The sequence below is a fragment of the Brachyhypopomus gauderio genome, chromosome 16, assembly GCF_052324685.1.
Source record: "Brachyhypopomus gauderio isolate BG-103 chromosome 16, BGAUD_0.2, whole genome shotgun sequence".
NCBI classification, from domain to species: Eukaryota; Metazoa; Chordata; class Actinopteri; order Gymnotiformes; family Hypopomidae; genus Brachyhypopomus; species Brachyhypopomus gauderio.
The window spans coordinates 22,514,982-22,533,559 of NC_135226.1; the positions used below are offsets into that span (position 1 = coordinate 22,514,982).

The 18,578-nt window shown below is 48.8% G+C and overlaps 1 protein-coding gene across 1 annotated transcript in view; it reads left to right on the forward strand.

Annotated features, from left to right (window-relative positions):
- hip1 (huntingtin interacting protein 1) overlaps positions 1-18,578 on the forward strand; it is a 47,365-nt gene extending 28,787 nt beyond the window's left edge. Inside the window, exons 18-32 of the mRNA XM_076976427.1 lie at positions 4,163-4,357; positions 4,568-4,715; positions 4,824-4,910; positions 5,135-5,242; positions 7,768-7,904; positions 8,252-8,362; positions 8,780-8,838; positions 9,093-9,186; positions 9,328-9,428; positions 9,710-9,815; positions 10,628-10,751; positions 12,431-12,492; positions 13,198-13,315; positions 13,431-16,200; positions 16,903-18,578. Of these exons, the coding sequence (XP_076832542.1) occupies positions 4,163-4,357; positions 4,568-4,715; positions 4,824-4,910; positions 5,135-5,242; positions 7,768-7,904; positions 8,252-8,362; positions 8,780-8,838; positions 9,093-9,186; positions 9,328-9,428; positions 9,710-9,815; positions 10,628-10,751; positions 12,431-12,492; positions 13,198-13,315; positions 13,431-13,441 (1,461 nt within the window). The 3' untranslated portion in view covers positions 13,442-16,200; positions 16,903-18,578. The remainder of the gene's footprint in view (positions 1-4,162; positions 4,358-4,567; positions 4,716-4,823; positions 4,911-5,134; positions 5,243-7,767; positions 7,905-8,251; positions 8,363-8,779; positions 8,839-9,092; positions 9,187-9,327; positions 9,429-9,709; positions 9,816-10,627; positions 10,752-12,430; positions 12,493-13,197; positions 13,316-13,430; positions 16,201-16,902) is intronic.

The following is an 18,578-nucleotide window of genomic DNA, read 5'->3' on the forward strand; positions in this document are numbered from 1 at the left end:
AATAATACGCTTTTTCATCACATTATTTTATGGTTGTTTATTTTCACACCCAATCTTAACGTCTTCACGTTCTCTCATGTTTCGTCCTGAAATTAAGAGGCTCGTATTTGTTAACGTAATGCAAGAGAACTGTTCAGTCAGACAGCTATTTGTTGTGAAACGAAGTAGTTACAATTTCAAGCATTTTCAAGTACTTTAGCCTAAATTCTAACACTTTTCAAACCTGGAACACATTGCAACATTAAAATTCGTCAGGTAAATGTTCCTTCCCCTGTTTTTGAGGGGTATTTCTTTATACTACCACATATCGTTTCGGAGACCACTGCAAAGAATGTGACGCGCAAAGTATAAACACCTCTGCCGTTCATGCAGGTTTGCGCAAGGTGTGCGGAGTCACGCGCTATGGTCACTCGCGAAAGTATAAGGTCGTTACATCTAAAATGTTGCCCTCCATGTATGAAGACACTAAAGAAATTGTTTTTAAAGATATTTTGTAGCATAGAGTTTAGTTTGTTAAAGCTCTATTTGTTCTATTATTTTGTTCTATTATTTTGTACTGTATTTTTATTATTTATTTTATGTTGCACATTGTTGTTTTAATAGTGCACATTGCTGCTACCAAAAAAAGCCACTAGATAGCAGGTACCCTCTGTGACCTCTCAATTTTGTTATTATTATTTGTTTGTTTTTGTTGTTTCCACTGAGAACAAGATTGTTACACTTATCTTAATTAAATTAATTAAATTTGACCATTAGTGCCTAATGTGGTGTATTACAGATCACTTGTATCACATATATCAAACCCAACTTTTGAAATAAGATATAGTAAATTTAGACTAATCTAACTGGCGTAGGCCTCTCTGCTGCAAAAAAAAAGAAAAGAAAAATGAGAACTGAATCGTAACCCTAAAATCGGAAAAATTGAATCGAGGATTTAGAGAATCGTGACACCCCTAATGTTTAGTGACATTTCCAGTAAACCCACGTGTTTTATTTGTGGAGCTAATGTGGCTGTAATTAAGGAATTTAATCTTAAGACGGCACTTTGAGAAAAAACATCAGGACAAGCTGAAAAACCTGAATGCAGACCAGAAGCTACAGAGAGTAGAAGGAGAAGTTTGGCCTGCGACCGAAAGTGTGTTTTGAGTTTTGGCCCCTGGTGCAATTGAGTTTGAGGACCCATAAGCCCCTTCCCCAGGACTGTACCAAATGTTTTAATAACATCTACATTTATAGAAATATCTACATTTATACCCGAAAACATTAATGAAGCAGTCAAAAGGCCACATATCACTTGTGTTTTACTAATCAAATACACACATTTATTTTGTTAAGACTTCAATATTGATAATTTTGCATCCAGGTAGAGTTATTTTGTCATTAACAAATGCATCAAATGAATAAGCAAATATTCCAGGTTTGTTAAAAATAAGAGAAATGTAATGTGAAGTTTTGAGTCCAAACCGCTGTGTGTGACGGCTGCTTCCAGCTGAGAAACACATTCAAGATTAGAGTGACTACACCACACACCAGTACATAGAGACAAGATTAGAGTGACTACACCATACACCAGTACATAGAGTCAAGATTAGAGTGACTACACCACACACCAGTACATGGAGACAAGATTAGAGTGACTACACCGTACACCAGTACATAGAGTCAAGATTAGAGTGACTACACCACACACCAGTACATAGAGACAAGATTAGAGTGACTACACCACACACCAGTACATAGAGACAAGATTAGAGTGACTACACCACACACTAGTACATAGAGACAAGATTAGAGTGACTACACCACACACCAGTACATGGAGACAAGATTAGAGTGACTACACCACACACCAGTACATAGAGTCAAGATTAGAGTGACTACACCACACACCAGTACATAGAGTCAAGATTAGAGTGACTACACCACACACCAGTACATAGAGACAAGATTAGAGTGACTACACCACACACCAGTACATAGAGACAAGATTAGAGTGACTACACCACACACCAGTACATAGAGTCAAGATTAGAGTGACTACACCACACACCAGTACATAGAGACAAGATTAGAGTGACTACACCACACACTAGTACATAGAGACAAGATTAGAGTGACTACACCACACACCAGTACATAGAGACAAGATTAGAGTGACTACACCACACACCAGTACATAGAGACAAGATTAGAGTGACTACACCACACACCAGTACATAGAGACAAGATTAGAGTGACTACACCACACACCAGTACATAGAGTCAAGATTAGAGTGACTACACCACACACCAGTACATAGAGACAAGATTAGAGTGACTACACCACACACCAGTACATAGAGACAAGATTAGAGTGACTACACCACACACCAGTACATAGAGTCAAGATTAGAGTGACTACACCACACACCAGTACATAGAGACAAGATTAGAGTGACTACACCACACACCAGTACATAGAGACAAGATTAGAGTGACTACACCACACACCAGTACATAGAGACAAGATTAGACTGACTACACCACACACCAGTACATAGAGACAAGATTAGAGTGACTACACCACACACCAGTACATAGAGACAAGATTAGAGTGACTACACCATACACCAGTACATAGAGACAAGATTAGAGTGACTACACCACACACCAGTACATAGAGTCAAGATTAGAGTGACTACACCACACACCAGTACATAGAGACAAGATTAGAGTGACTACACCACACACCATTACATAGAGACAAGATTAGAGTGACTACACCACACACCATTACATAGAGACAAGATTAGAGTGACTACACCACACACCAGTACATAGAGACAAGATTAAAGTGACTACACCACACACCAGTACATAGAGACAAGATTAGAGTGACTACACCACACACCAGTACATAGAGACAAGATTAGAGTGACTACACCACACACCAGTACATAGAGACAAGATTAGAGTGACTACACCACACACCAGTACATAGAGACAAGATTAGAGTGACTACACCACACACCAGTACATAGAGACAAGATTAGAGTGACTACACCACACACCATTACATAGAGACAAGATTAGAGTGACTACACCACACACCAGTACATAGAGACAAGATTAGAGTGACTACACCATACACCAGTACATAGAGACAAGATTAGAGTGACTACACCACACACCAGTACATAGAGTCAAGATTAGAGTGACTACACCACACACCATTACATAGAGACAAGATTAGAGTGACTACACCACACACCATTACATAGAGACAAGATTAGAGTGACTACACCACACACCATTACATAGAGACAAGATTAGAGTGACTACACCACACACCAGTACATAGAGACAAGATTAGAGTGACTACACCACACACCAGTACATAGAGACAAGATTAGAGTGACTACACCACACACCAGTACATAGAGACAAGATTAGAGTGACTACACCACACACCAGTACATAGAGACAAGATTAGAGTGACTACACCACACACCAGTACATAGAGACAAGATTAGAGTGACTACACCACACACCAGTACATAGAGACAAGATTAGAGTGACTACACCACACACCAGTACATAGAGACAAGATTAGAGTGACTACACCACACACCAGTACATAGAGACAAGATTAGAGTGACTACACCACACACCATTACATAGAGACAAGATTAGAGTGACTACACCACACACCAGTACATAGAGTCAAGATTAGAGTGACTACACCACACACCAGTACATAGAGACAAGATTAGAGTGACTACACCACACACCAGTACATAGAGACAAGATTAGAGTGACTACACCACACACCAGTACATAGAGACAAGATTAGAGTGACTACACCACACACCAGTACATAGAGACAAGATTAGAGTGACTACACCACACACCAGTACATAGAGACAAGATTAGAGTGACTACACCACACACCAGTACATAGAGACAAGATTAGAGTGACTACACCACACACCATTACATAGAGACAAGATTAGAGTGACTACACCACACACCAGTACATAGAGACAAGATTAGAGTGACTACACCACACACCAGTACATAGAGACAAGATTAGAGTGACTACACCACACACCAGTACATAGAGACAAGATTAGAGTGACTCTCTCCACGTATCTCTCAGCTGATTCTCCTCCTCCCACTTCAGTCAAACGAGGAGCTCGGCAGCAAGCTGGTTGCTCTGGAGGCCGAGAAGGCGGGGCTTGTGGAGGCAGTGGCTCAGAAGGAGGCGGCGCTGGTGGGCCTGGAGGCGGAGTTGGAGCGCGTGCAGAGCAGTCTAGTCAGCGAGAGGGAGAACAGCGTGAAGGCTGCAGAAGCTTTGAAGAACCAGCTCAATGAAAAGGTGAAAAAGTCCTCACGAGATACGGAGCTGAACCCTGCTGTGGAATAACAGTCAAAACGGCTAATGGCTGAACGTAGATTTGACAGAGGTGTGTGTGTGTGTGTGTGTGTGTGTGTGTGTGTGTGTGTGTGTGTGTGTGTGTGTGTGTGTGTGTGTGTGTGTGTGTGTGTGTGTGCGTGTGCGCGCGCGCGCGTGTGTGCGTGTGTGTAGGAGAGCCGTGAGCAGGCGCTGGAGTCTGAGCTGCTGTCTGTGCGCTGGGCTGCTGTGCGGGCTGCCGTGGAAGAGGCGGAGAAGCTGGTTCTGGACAGCTTGGAGCAGCTGGACCAGTCTGCACACGTCAGCTGCACAAGCTCAGCGGGTCAGAACCCAGAAACACCTCTGTCTGCCTGCACACGTGTGACTAGTGTGTGCTGTGTCTGCGTCTGTTGCTGTGTCTCTCCCACTCTAACTGTCTTTGCCTGTGTAGATTACCTGATCTCCAGATGCCACGCTGCTCTAGACTGTGTGGACAGGCTGCAGTCGGCCAGGGACAGCGTCACCGTGGACACGGCGGGTGAGCTAAGCTCCTCCCACCCAGTTCCTTGTCATATAGAGAATATCCAGCACAAGTTCACAACACACTGGACCTGCTTGTGTGTGTAAAGGAGGAAGCAGCTGTAGTGTTTACAGCTCCAGGATCAGGGACATACCGAGGGGCTCAACAACATGGACAGATACCAACCCTTTCTGTGTGTGTGTGTGTGTGTGTGTGTGTGTGTGTGTGTGTGTGTGTGTCAGATGTGTCAGAGCTGCTGCGGGCTTTATCTCAGTTTGCGCACCTGTTGGGTGATACCATTGTGCAGGGCAGTGCCACCATCCGTGTGTTGCCAGTGGAACACTCCGAGGGTAAGTACTGATCGTGACACTGGAGACTGGTGACTTATTATGTTCTTTTTACAGCCATGACTGACATGACTGTGTTGATAAATCAGCCCTGACGTTTCCTGCATGTGAGACATCGCAATGTCACTCTCACAGGAGACAGTGGGAGTGACTGCCATAGCTTCTAACTGGATAATGAATCATTTACATTAATCAGAAAGACTCTAAATACTACCATCCAAATACTAATAAATACTACCATCCAAATACTAATAAATACTACCATCATTTGCTCTCTTATACACCCACCAAATATGTAAAAAAAAAAACTCTCACGAGTGCATGAATCACAAGAAAGCAGGTTTACTCTAAACCACACTGGTTGGTGGATCACGGCTAGATTTTGGGGAAAACAAACACAGGTGAACAGGACGTCTGTGTGGTCTGGGACGTACTAGAGGACAGAGGGACAAACGTCTGTGTTGTCTGGGACGTACTAGAGGACAGAGGGACAAACGTCTGTGTTGTCTGGGACGTACTAGAGGACAGAGGGACAAACGTCTGTGTTGTCTGGGACGTACTAGAGGACAGAGGGACAAACGTCTGTGTTGTCTGGGATGTGCTAGAGGACAGAGGGACAAACGTCTGTGTTGTCTGGGATGTGCTAGAGGACAGAGGGACAAACGTCTGTGTTGTCTGGGACGTGCTAGAGGACAGAGGGACAAACGTCTGTGTTGTCTGGGACGTGCTAGAGGACAGAGGGACAAACGTCTGTGTTGTCTGGGACGTACTAGAGGACAGAGGGACAAACGTCTTTGTTGTCTGGGACGTACTAGAGGACAGAGGGACAAACGTCTTTGTTGTCTGGGACGTACTAGAGGACAGAGGGACAAACGTCTGTGTTGTCTGGGATGTGCTAGAGGACAGAGGGACAAACGTCTGTGTTGTCTGGGACGTACTAGAGGACAGAGGGACAAACGTCTTTGTTGTCTGGGACGTACTAGAGGACAGAGGGACAAACGTCTGTGTTGTCTGGGATGTGCTAGAGGACAGAGGGACAAACGTCTGTGTTGTCTGGGACGTACTAGAGGACAGAGGGACAAACGTCTGTGTTGTCTGGGACGTACTAGAGGACAGAGGGACAAACGTCTGTGTTGTCTGGGACGTACTAGAGGACAGAGGGACAAACGTCTGTGTTGTCTGGGATGTGCTAGAGGACAGAGGGACAAACGTCTGTGTTGTCTGGGATGTGCTAGAGGACAGAGGGACAAACGTCTGTGTTGTCTGGGACGTGCTAGAGGACAGAGGGACAAACGTCTGTGTTGTCTGGGACGTACTAGAGGACAGAGGGACAAACGTCTTTGTTGTCTGGGACGTACTAGAGGACAGAGGGACAAACGTCTTTGTTGTCTGGGACGTACTAGAGGACAGAGGGACAAACGTCTGTGTTGTCTGGGATGTGCTAGAGGACAGAGGGACAAACGTCTGTGTTGTCTGGGACGTACTAGAGGACAGAGGGACAAACGTCTGTGTTGTCTGGGACGTACTAGAGGACAGAGGGACAAACGTCTGTGTTGTCTGGGATGTGCTAGAGGACAGAGGGACAAACGTCTGTGTTGTCTGGGACGTACTAGAGGACAGAGGGACAAACGTCTTTGTTGTCTGGGACGTACTAGAGGACAGAGACTTTAACATACAGAGCACTACACAACACAGCTCCTGTGTATGTCGCTGACCTGCTCCACCCCTACACTTCATCACGATTACTCAGGTCAAACAACCTGAGTTTACTGTCTGTGCCACGCCCATGTCTAAAGACTCGTGGAGACCGAGCATTTAAGGTGGTTGCTCCAAAACTGTGGAACACACTTTCTCCACATTTAAGATCAGCTGACACTGTAGATACTTTTAAAAAACAGCTAAAGACTTTCCTTTTTATGCAGGCGTTTAGTTAGTGGTGGAGGTTGCAGCCGTTGACCTTGTACACTGTATTTTATTTCTGTTCTATAGTGTGTGTTTTTGTGTCTTTGATTTATTTTATTTTATTTTCCGTTGTAAAGCACTTTGTGGCTTGTGCCTGTGAAAAGTGCTATATAAATGTATTTTACTTACTTACTTACTTACTTACAGAGGGACAAACGTATTTGTTGTCTGGGACGTACTAGAGGACAGAGGGACAAACGTCTGTGTTGTCTGGGACGTGTGCCTCTCTTCCTAACATCTGTCATGCTTTCTTTTTCTCATTAATGACTCTCTCCATCTCTCCTTCCCTTTCTCTCTCTCTCTCTCTTTGTGTGTGTGTGTGCGTGCATGTGTGCCTGTGTGTGTGTGCGTGTGTCTGTGTGTGCGTGCGTGTGTGTGTGCGTGTGCATGTGTGTGTGTGTGTATGTGTGTGCGTGTGTGTGTGTGTGTGTGTGTGCGTGTGTCTGTGTGTGCGTATGCATGTGTGTGTGTGTGCGTGCGTGTGTGCCTGTGTGTGCGTGTGTCTGTGTGTGTGTGTATGTGCGTGTGCATGTGTGTGTGTGTGTGTGTGTGTTTGGTGGGATCAGTCCTGGGCTCCAGTGTGCGGGCGTGTGGTAATGAGGCCCTGCTACTTCTGGCTGGTCTGAAAGAGCGTGACTCGCTGGGTGTGGTTGATGGTGCTGGTCTGAGATCTGCCCTGCAGGCCACTCTGACCACAGCGGAGGTGAGCTCGCCCCGCCCTGCCTGCTACAACCAAACCACAGCTACAACTCCACCACAACTCAACAAGACTTCCACCAGTCCCTCATTAGTAGTGCCAAATACTAATCTTCCAAAAAAGAGAGAACAGACACATCCCAGCGGATGTGACAGCTGTGGTAGTATTGTAGTAGTTCATGGTTAAGTAATATTAGTAGTAGTACCAGTCCTAGTAGTTTTAGTACTAGTATTAGTAGTAGTTTTAGTATTAACAGTAGTAGTGGTGGTTTAGTAGTAGTTATTTGAGTATAATTGTGTTAGTAGTTTGTTGGGTGTAAACGGCCCCTGTGTGTTGTGGTGTTGTGGGAGTAGAAGTTGTGTCCCAGAGGTCTGGAGCTACAGCAGACGGAGCTGGGAGACCTGGTGGAGCAGGAGATGGCTGCCACCTCAGCAGCGGTGGAGACCGCCTCCGCCCGCATAGAGGTGAGCCCTGACCACGCCCCCTGACCACGCCCCCACGAGGTGAGCCCTGACCACGCCCCCACGAGGTGAGCCCTGACCACGCCCCCACGAGGTGAGCCCTGACCACGCCCCCACGAGGTGAGCCCTGACCACGCCCCCTGACCACGCCCCCACGAGGTGAGCCCTGACCACGCCCCCACGAGGTGAGCCCTGACCACGCCCCCTGACCACGCCCCCACGAGGTGAGCCCTGACCACGCCCCCTGACCACGCCCCCACGAGGTGAGCCCTGACCACGCCCCCTGACCACGCCCCCACGAGGTGAGCCCTGACCACGCCCCCAGGCGGGTCTCACCTGAACATGTCAGAAGGATGAAGATGTAGTTGCTGTTCTCTCCAGTATTCTACACTTTGATTTGACTTTGTTGAACATTCACAGGAGATGCTGAACAAGTCGAGAGCCCTCGATACGGGCGTGAAGATGGAGGTGAATGAAAGGTAACACCAACCGCATGGCACCAACCCCAAATACACACTTATCTATAGATAAACCAAATCACTCTTCAGATTCACTCTTCCATGAGGAATTGCCTTCTTTATTATTTTGGGGTTGATGTTACAAGTTGAGGCCCCTCAGGATCGAAGGGGCGTGGTTTTGGATATAAGGGGCATGGTTTTGGAGCTGAGGGGCGTGGCTCTCCCAGCCCCATCCAGTGTGAAGTGAATTGTGCGCTCTGTGTCGCCCTCTGCAGGATCTTGGCCTCTTGCACGGAGCTCATGCAGGCCATCAAAGGGCTGGTCCTGGCATCTAAAGACCTGCAGCGGGACATCGTGGAGAGCGGCAGGGTGAGCACTGTGATTGGCTGAACAGCAGAGGGCGGAGCTTATAAATAACCAACGGGGGCTTTGATAGGTTTGAGTGGTTGAGGTAAAGCTCATTGGAGACTATAATAAGGTCCTAATTCTAATTCTGTGTTTGTTCTTCAGGGCGCCGCGTCTATTAAAGAGTTCTATGCCAAGAACTCCCGCTGGACTGAGGGCCTCATCTCGGCCTCCAAGGCTGTGGGCTGGGGAGCCACGGTGATGGTGTAGGTGATACACCACTGTGTAGTTACCTCGTGTGCTTTTAAGTGTTTCCATTACTGACATACTGTATGTGTGTGTGTGTTTGTGTTTGTGTGTGTGTGTGCATATGTGTGTGTGTGTGCGTGTGTGCGCGCGCGTGTGTGTGTGTGTGTGTGGTGTGTGTTTGTGTGTGTGTGTGTGTGTGTGTGCATATATGTGTGTGTGTGTGTGTGTGTGTGTGTGTGTGCATATATATATATGTGTGTGTGTGTGTGTGTGTGTGTGTGTGTGTGCACCCCTGCAGTGATGCAGCTGATCTGGTGGTATTAGGGAAAGGTAAATTTGAGGAGCTGATGGTTTGTTCTCATGAGATTGCAGGCAGTACAGCTCAGCTGGTCGCAGCATCCAAGGTACAAGACACTGTTCACACACGCACACTACACACATGACCTGCTACACACACACATGACCTGCTACACACACACTACACACATGACCTGCTACACACACAACACACATGACCTGCTACACACACACACTACACACACGCCCTGCTACACACACACACGCCCTGCTACACACACACTACACACATGACCTGCTACACACACACATGACCTGCTACACACACACTACACACATGACCTGCTACACACACACTACACACATGACCTGCTACACACACACACGACCTGCTACACACACACTACACACATGACCTGCTACACACACACATGACCTGCTACACACACACACGACCTGCTACACACACACTACACACATGACCTGCTACACACACATGCCCTGCGACACACACACACACACGTCCTGCTACACACACACACACATATCATATATGCTCTGCTACACACACTCGCCCTGTGACCTACACTCATCCTGCTAATACAGGCATACAGTTGAGCACAAAACTGCTGGAATGATCCTCTCAGCTCGGTCTTCTTGGTGGGTTAGAGTTCTCATGCACGTCTGCCCTGTCTCCCCTGTCTCCACTGTCTCCCCCGTCTGCCCTGTCTCCCCCGTCTGCCCTGTCTCCCCTGTCTGCACTGTCTCCCCCGTCTGCACTGTCTCCCCCGTCTGCCCTGTCTCCCCCGTCTGCCCTGTCTCTCCCGTCTGCCCTGTCTCTCCCGTCTGCCCTGTCTCCCCTGTCTGCACTGTCTCCCCTGTCTGCACTGTCTCCCCCGTCTCCCGCGTGTGTCTGCAGGTGAAGGCAGACAAGGGCAGCATGAACCTGGTGCGCCTGCAGCAGGCCTCCCGAGCCGTTACCCAGGCAACAGCAGGGGTCGTGGCCTCAACCAAGACGGGCAAGTCCCAGATTGAGGAGACAGGTGAGTGGGCGTGAACGTGGGGGGTCGTACAGGTGAGTGAGCATGGGCGGGGGTCGTACAGGTGAGTGGGCGTGAACGTGGGCGGGTCGTACAGGTGAGTGGGCGTGAACGTGGGCGGGTCGTACAGGTGAGTGGGTGTGAACGTGGGCGGGTCGTACAGGTGAGTGGGTGTGAAAGTAGGCGGGTCGTACAGGTGAGTGGGCGTGAACGTGGGCGGGTTGTACAGGTGAGTGGGTGTGAACGTGGGAGGGTTGTACAGGTGAGTGGGCGTGAACGTGGGCGGGTCGTACAGGTGAGTGGGTGTGAACGTGGGCGGGTCGTACAGGTGAGTGGGCGTGAACGTGGGCGGGTCGTACAGGTGAGTGGGCGTGAATGTGGGCGGGTTGTACAGGTGAGTGGGTGTGAACGTGGGAGGGTTGTACAGGTGAGTGGGCGTGAACGTGGGCGGGTCGTACAGGTGAGTGGGCGTGAACGTGGGCGGGGTCGTACAGGTGAGTGGGCGTGAACGTGGGCGGGGTCGTACAGGTGAGTGGGCGTGAACGTGGGCGGGGTCGTACAGGTGAGTGGGCGTGAACGTGGGAGGGTTGTACAGGTGAGTGGGCGTGAACGTGGGCGGGTCGTACAGGTGAGTGGGTAAGAAGATGCTCCTTTTCCAACTAACCTCAACAGGCACTTTGTCCTGATTCCCTAGTTCCACAATTAACTACAGTCATGGAAACTGGTTTAGTTAGACTCAGGAGATTTAAACATAAGCAAGGTCCTGTGTTCTCTCTCTCTCTCTCTCTCTCTCTCTCTCTCTCTCTCTCACACACACACACACACACACATGTTCTCTCTCTCTCTCTCTCTCTCTCTCTCTCTCACACACACACACACACACGTTCTCTCTCTCTCTCTCTCACACACACACACACACACACACACACACACACACACACACACACACACACACACACACACACATGTTCTCTCTCTCTCTCTCTCTCTCTCTCACACACACACACACACACACACACACACACACATGTTCTCTCTCTCTCTCTCTCTCTCACACACACACACACACACATGTTCTCTCTCTCTCTCTCTCTCTCACACACACACACTCATGTTCTCTCTCTCTCTCTCTCTCTCTCTCCCTCACACACACACACACTCATGTTATCTGTCTCTATCTCTCTCACACACACACACACTCACTCACTCATGTTCTCTCCCTGTCTGTCTGTCTCTCTCTCTCTCACACACATACACACTCATGTCCTCTCTCTCTCACACACACACACACCCACACACACTCATGTTCTCTCTCACTCACACACACACACTCACTCACTCACATTCTCTCTCTCTCTCTCTCTCTCTCACACACACACACACACACACACAGTGTAGCTATTTTTAAATCCACATTATGGATTATGATGGTGATAGTGATGGTGATGGTGATAGTGATAGTGATGGTGATGATGGTGATAGTGATGGTGATGATGGTGATAGTGATCATGATGGTGATGGTGATCATGATGGTGATAGTGATAGTGATCATGATGGTGATGGTGATAGTGATGTTGGTGGTGATGATAGTGATGGTGATGATGCTACATGTTATTTTACAATTTTGCTTTTTTTTATCTTCAAATCAAAATTCTGCTCCTGATTCTTCCCTTTTGTCTCAGACACAATGGACTTCTCCAACTTGACCCTCACCCAGATAAAGAGACAAGAGATGAACGCTCAGGTAGTGTGGGGGTGGGTGGGGGGGGGGTGTGAGGGGGGTGTGTGGGGGATGTGTGGTGTGTGGGGGGGGTGTGGGGGGATGTGTGGTGTGTGTGGGGGGGGGTGTGGGGGGGGTGTGAGGGGGATGTGTGGTGTGTGGGGGGGGTGTGGGGGGATGTGTGGTGTGTGTGGGGTGTGGGTAGGTGGGATGTGTGGGGTGTGGGGGTGGGGGGGGGGGTGTGTGGGGGGTGTGTGGGGGGTGTGAGGGGGATGTGTGGTGTGTGGGGGGGGGTGTGGGGTGTGGGGGGGGGTGTGGGGGGATGTGTGGGGGGGGTGTGTGTGTGGGGGGTGTGAGGGGGATGTGTGGTGTGTGGGGGGGGGGGTGTGGGGGGATGTGTGGTGTGTGTGGGGTGTGGGTAGGTGGGATGTGTGGGGTGTGGGGGTGGGGGGGGTGTGTGGGGGGTGGGGTGTGGGGGGATGTGTGGGGTGTGTGGGGGGGGGTGTGGGGGGATGTGTGGTGTGTGTGGGGGGGGTGTGGGGGGATATGTGGTGTGTGTGTGGGGTGTGGGTAGGTGGGATGTGTGGGGGGGTGTGGGGTGGGGGGGGTGTGTGGGGGGGGGTGTGGGGGTGGGGTGTGGGGGGATATGTGGTGTGTGTGGGGTGTGGGTAGGTGGGATGTGTGGGGTGTGGGTGTGGCCAGACCTGACCCCTCCCCCGTGTCCCACAGGTGCGTGTGCTGGAGTTGGAGACGCAGCTACAGAAGGAACGAGAGCGTCTGGGGGACCTCAGGAAGAAACACTATGAGCTGGCGGGTGTTGCCGAGGGCTGGGGCGAGGAAGAGGAGGGTGAGGTCTTCATATCACATAACCCTTAATCAGCGTGTGTGTGTGTGTGTGTGTGTGTGTGTGTGTGTGTGCGCGCATTAAAATATGTTTTTGCCTTTTGTCCTTGTCTCCATAGGAACGGGCTGAGGCGTGTAGCAGACCGAGCTTTCTGATTCCCTCTGGCACTTTTCTCCTCCACCCCTCCTCCACCCCTCCTCCACCCCTCCTCCCCACCCAAATCTCCACCTCTCATCTCTCTATTCTGCCCTCCACCTCTTTCATATCTAATTCTAAACAAAATCCAAAAGGAAACGGTGCTTTTATTCTTTTTTGCCTGTGGAACTATGAGGAGCAAAACAAACAAGACTTCAAAGGCACTGAAGCAAAACTAAGCACCTAGTGGACCGTAGGAGAACTGCAGGCCAAGCCCACATGGATGATTATTTATTTTGTTATGTTCCCCTCCATATTTCTGTTATGCTGTGACCTCGGACGACCCCACGATTCAGCACAGCTCCCCCAGGACACACGAGCAGCTCCCTGGAGTCCTGGACTCTGATCTGATCTTCCTCACACATCCACCTTCTCTTCCAGAACTCATTCTGCCACTCCACACCCACAGTCCAACACCCCATTATGTCAAAGAGAGTCTTTAGGTCTGGATCCTGCTTCACCAGACCAACCAGACCCCCCCCACCCCACCCCACCCACCCAGCCCAGCCCTGCTCCAGCCACAGTCCACCTGTAGTCCTGCTCTGGACTAACAGTGTGTCAGGTGTGCAGCAGATGCCCCTACATGATCTAACATTCACAAACACTAGTGACTCTTCACAAACACGGAGGACACACATCTGAGGCTCTCTCTTCTTCCTCACGCGTGTACACGACGTGCGTGTACATTTTCCTTTCCTGCTTATATTTTTTTAATTAAGTCTTGTTTTGTTTATTATTATTATTATCATCCTAGGTGGTAGTTTCTAAAAAGAAAAAATGGACTATTTGGGGCTTTTAACTGTTTAGCACAGAGCTCATGTTTTGACTGAGGGAAAAGAGTCAAAATAACTGGCAGTCTTACTGCAGGCCGTGACTGAAAATGAACTGTTTGAAAATAAACTGTGCACATGCGGAGAGTCTGATGCGAGGTAGCAGCTCCCCGGGGCTGCTGAGCTGGTCTTGCAGGGGGCGGGGCAGGGGGCGGGGCAGGGGGCGGGGGACCTGAGGGTACCACCTTTGTGCCAAGTGCCATCACTTGCGCTGGTGTCTGTTGACTCAGAGGATCAGCACACGTGTGAGGAGAGGTGGAGATATGTGTGTGGTGTTAGAGGTGAAGATATGTGTGTGGTGTTAGAGGTGAAGATATGTGTGTGGTGTTAGAGGTGAAGATATGTGTGTGGTGTTAGAGGTGGAGATATGTGTGTGGTGTTAGAGGTGGAGATATGTGTGTGGTGTTAGAGGTGGAGATATGTGTGTGGTGTTAGAGGTGGAGATATGTGTGTGGTGTGAGAGGTGGAGATATGTGTGTGGTGTTAGAGGTGGAGATATGTGTGTGGTGTGGTGTTAGAGGTGGAGATATGTGTGTGGTGTGAGAGGTGGAGATATGTGTGTGGTGTGAGAGGTGGAGATATGTGTGTGGTGTGAGAGGTGGAGATATGTGTGTGGTGTTAGAGGTGGAGATATGTGTGTGGTGTTAGAGGTGGAGATATGTGTGTGGTGTGGTGTGAGAGGTGGAGATATGTGTGTGGTGTGAGAGGTGGAGATATGTGTGTGGTGTGAGAGGTGGAGATATGTGTGTGGTGTGAGAGGTGGAGATATGTGTGTGGTGTGAAAGGTGGAGATATGTGTGTGGTGTGAGGAGAGGTGGAGATATGCGTGTGGTGTGAGAGGTGGAGATATGTGTGTGGTGTGAGAGGTGGAGATATGCGTGTGGTGTGAGAGGTGGAGATATGCGTGTGGTGTGAGGGGTGGAGATATGTGTGTGGTGTGAGAGGTGGAGATATGTGTTTGGTGTGAAAGGTGGAGATATGTGTGTGGTGTGAGGGGTGGAGATATGTGTGTGGTGTGAGAGGTGGAGATATGTGTTTGGTGTGAAAGGTGGAGATATGTGTTTGGTGTGAGGAGAGGTGGAGATATGTGTGTGGTGTGAGAGGTGGAGATATGTGTGTGGTGTGAGAGGTGGAGATATGTGTGTGGTGTTAGAGGTGGAGATATGCGTGTGGTGTGAGAGGTGGAGATATGTGTGTGGTGTGAAAGGTGGAGATATGTGTGTGGTGTTAGAGGTGGAGATATGTGTGTGGTGTGAGAGGTGAAGATATGCGTGTGGTGTGAGAGGTGGAGATATGCGTGTGGTGTGAAAGGTGGAGATATGCATGTGGTGTTAGAGGTGGAGATATGTGTGTGGTGTGAGAGGTGGAGATATGTGTGTGGTGTGAGAGGTGGAGATATGTGTGTGGTGTGAGAGGTGGAGATATGTGTGTGGTGTGAGAGGTGGAGATATGCGTGTGGTGTGAGGAGAGGTGGAGATATGCGTGTGGTGTGAGAGGTGGAGATATGCGTGTGGTGTGAGAGGTGGAGATATGCGTGTGGTGTGAGAGGTGGAGATATGCGTGTGGTGTGAGAGGTGGAGATATGTGTGTGGTGTGAGAGGTGGAGATATGTGTTTGGTGTGAGGAGAGGTGGAGATATGTATGTGGTGTTAGAGGTGGAGATATGTGTGTGGTGTGAGAGGTGGAGATATGTGTGTGGTGTGAGAGGTGGAGATATGCGTGTGGTGTGAGAGGTGGAGATATGCGTGTGGTGTTAGAGGTGGAGATATGCGTGTGGTGTGAGAGGTGGAGATATGTGTGTGGTGTGAGAGGTGGAGATATGTGTGTGGTGTTAGAGGTGGAGATATGTGTGTGGTGTGAGAGGTGGAGATATGTGTGTGGTGTGAGAGGTGGAGATATGTGTGTGGTGTGAGAGGTGGAGATATGTGTGTGGTGTTAGAGGTGGAGATATGCGTGTGGTGTGAGAGGTGGAGATATGTGTGTGGTGTTAGAGGTGAAGATATGTGTGTGGTGTTAGAGGTGGAGATATGCGTGTGGTGTGAGAGGTGGAGATATACGTGTGGTGTGAGAGGTGGAGATATGCGTGTGGTGTGAGAGGTGGAGATATGTGTGTGGTGTGAGAGGTGAAGATATGTGTGTGGTGTTAGAGGTGGAGATATGCGTGTGGTGTTAGAGGTGGAGATATGCGTGTGGTGTGAGAGGTGGAGATATACGTGTGGTGTGAGAGGTGGAGATATGTGTGTGGTGTGAGAGGTGGAGATATGTGTGTGGTGTGAGAGGTGGAGATATACGTGTGGTGTGAGAGGTGGAGATATGTGTGTGGTGTGAGAGGTGGAGATATGCGTGTGGTGTGAGAGGTGGAGATATGCGTGTGGTGTGAGAGGTGGAGATATGCGTGTGGTGTGAGAGGTGGAGATATGTGTGTGGTGTGAGAGGTGGAGATATGTGTGTGGTGTGAGAGGTGGAGATATACGTGTGGTGTGAGGGGTGGAGATATGTGTGTGGTGTGAGGGGTGGAGATATGTGTGTGGTGTGAGAGGTGGAGATATACGTGTGGTGTTAGAGGTGGAGATATGTGTGTGGTGTTAGAGGTGGAGATATGTGTGTGGTGTGAGAGGTGGAGATATGTGTGTGGTGTGAGAGGTGGAGATATGCGTGTGGTGTGAGGAGAGGTGGAGATATGTGTGTGGTGTTAGAGGTGAAGATATGTGTGTGGTGTGAGAGGTGGAGATATGTGTGTGGTGTTAGAGGTGGAGATATACGTGTGGTGTTAGAGGTGGAGATATGTGTGTGGTGTGAGAGGTGGAGATATGCGTGTGGTGTTAGAGGTGAAGATATGTGTGTGGTGTTAGAGGTGGAGATATGCGTGTGGTGTGAGAGGTGGAGATATACGTGCCTTCCACAGGGAAGAAGGTCAACGTTCACATTCCCGAAGCAAACCTTTAAAGTTGAAAAATTAACAATAGACTTGTCTTCTGTGTTTTTTAAATCTGTTTTAGCAATGCTTGATGAAGATATCTTATGGTCAGGGGAAAGTGTGTCAGATTATAATCTGTCATGAAATATTTTAGGGCTTCCAGCTTTTGAACTGTGTGGTTTGGACAGAAGACCCACAGAAAGGGGGAGAGAGGCCGGGATGAAAGTGTCTGAGGAAGCTTAGTAAAAACCTGCTAGTTCTCACTAAAGCAATCTAGACCAGGCAGCCTTGTAGACCGCCACTGTCTCTGTCAGCACAGCTCCACAGGGCCCAGCGGAGGCTGCTGTCCTCACTGAACTCCACACCGTGGTTACCTCAGCTCCACACGGCCAATCAACGCTGTTGGATTTCTCGGCTTCGGCTGAAATGAACAGATGATCAGAACTGCGGCCATGACCCCATTAGCCTGAGTTGAGTAATACCATGCGTTTGTATCTGTGTGTGTGTGTGTGTGTGTGTGTGTGTGTGTGTGGGTGGGTGTCAGAGAAAGCTTTTTATTTGTACTAACAATATGAACTGGGCTGTGTGAGAATGTGTCTGTGTTTGAGGGTTTGACTGCATGAGTTTGAGGGTGTGTGCATGAGTGTGTGTGCACACGTGTGTTTGAGGGTTTTATTGAGTGTGTGTGTGTGTGTGCACACACATATGTGTTTGAGGGTTTGATTGAGAATGAGTGTGTGTGTGTGTGTGTGTGTGTGTGTGTGTACACACTTAGGTGTTTGTGGGTTTAATTGAGAGAGTGTGTTTGTGGGTTTGATTAAGAGAGTGAGTGTGTGTGTTTGAGGGTTTGATTGAGAGTGAGTGTGTGTACACATGTATATGTTTGTGGGTTTGATTAAGAGAGTGAGTGTGTGTGTTTGAGGATTTGATTGAGTGTGTGTGTGTGTGTGTGTGTGTGTGTGTGTGTGTGTGTGTGTGTGTGTGTGTGTGTGTGTGTGTGTGTGTGTGTGTGTGTGATTGCAAAGGCCCAATAATGTTTGTCTTGCCACCTTCCTTAACTCTCGTTCCACTGCTTTGGCTGTTGGGTAAAGTTGTGACACTGGGTATTTAACATAGTCGGTGTGTCATCACCGCCCGTTACCTTTCGTGTTTGGTGTGTGTGTAGTCTCACCAGCCTTCCAACTGACTCTCACCGTTAGCCACACAAGATATGAATATTCAATAACATTTTGGTAACTATATTTGTATGATGTACTAAAACTCTATGTGAGTTTGTTCTTATTATTTTTTCTTTTTTTCCAATAAACATTTCAATTCGTTGCTA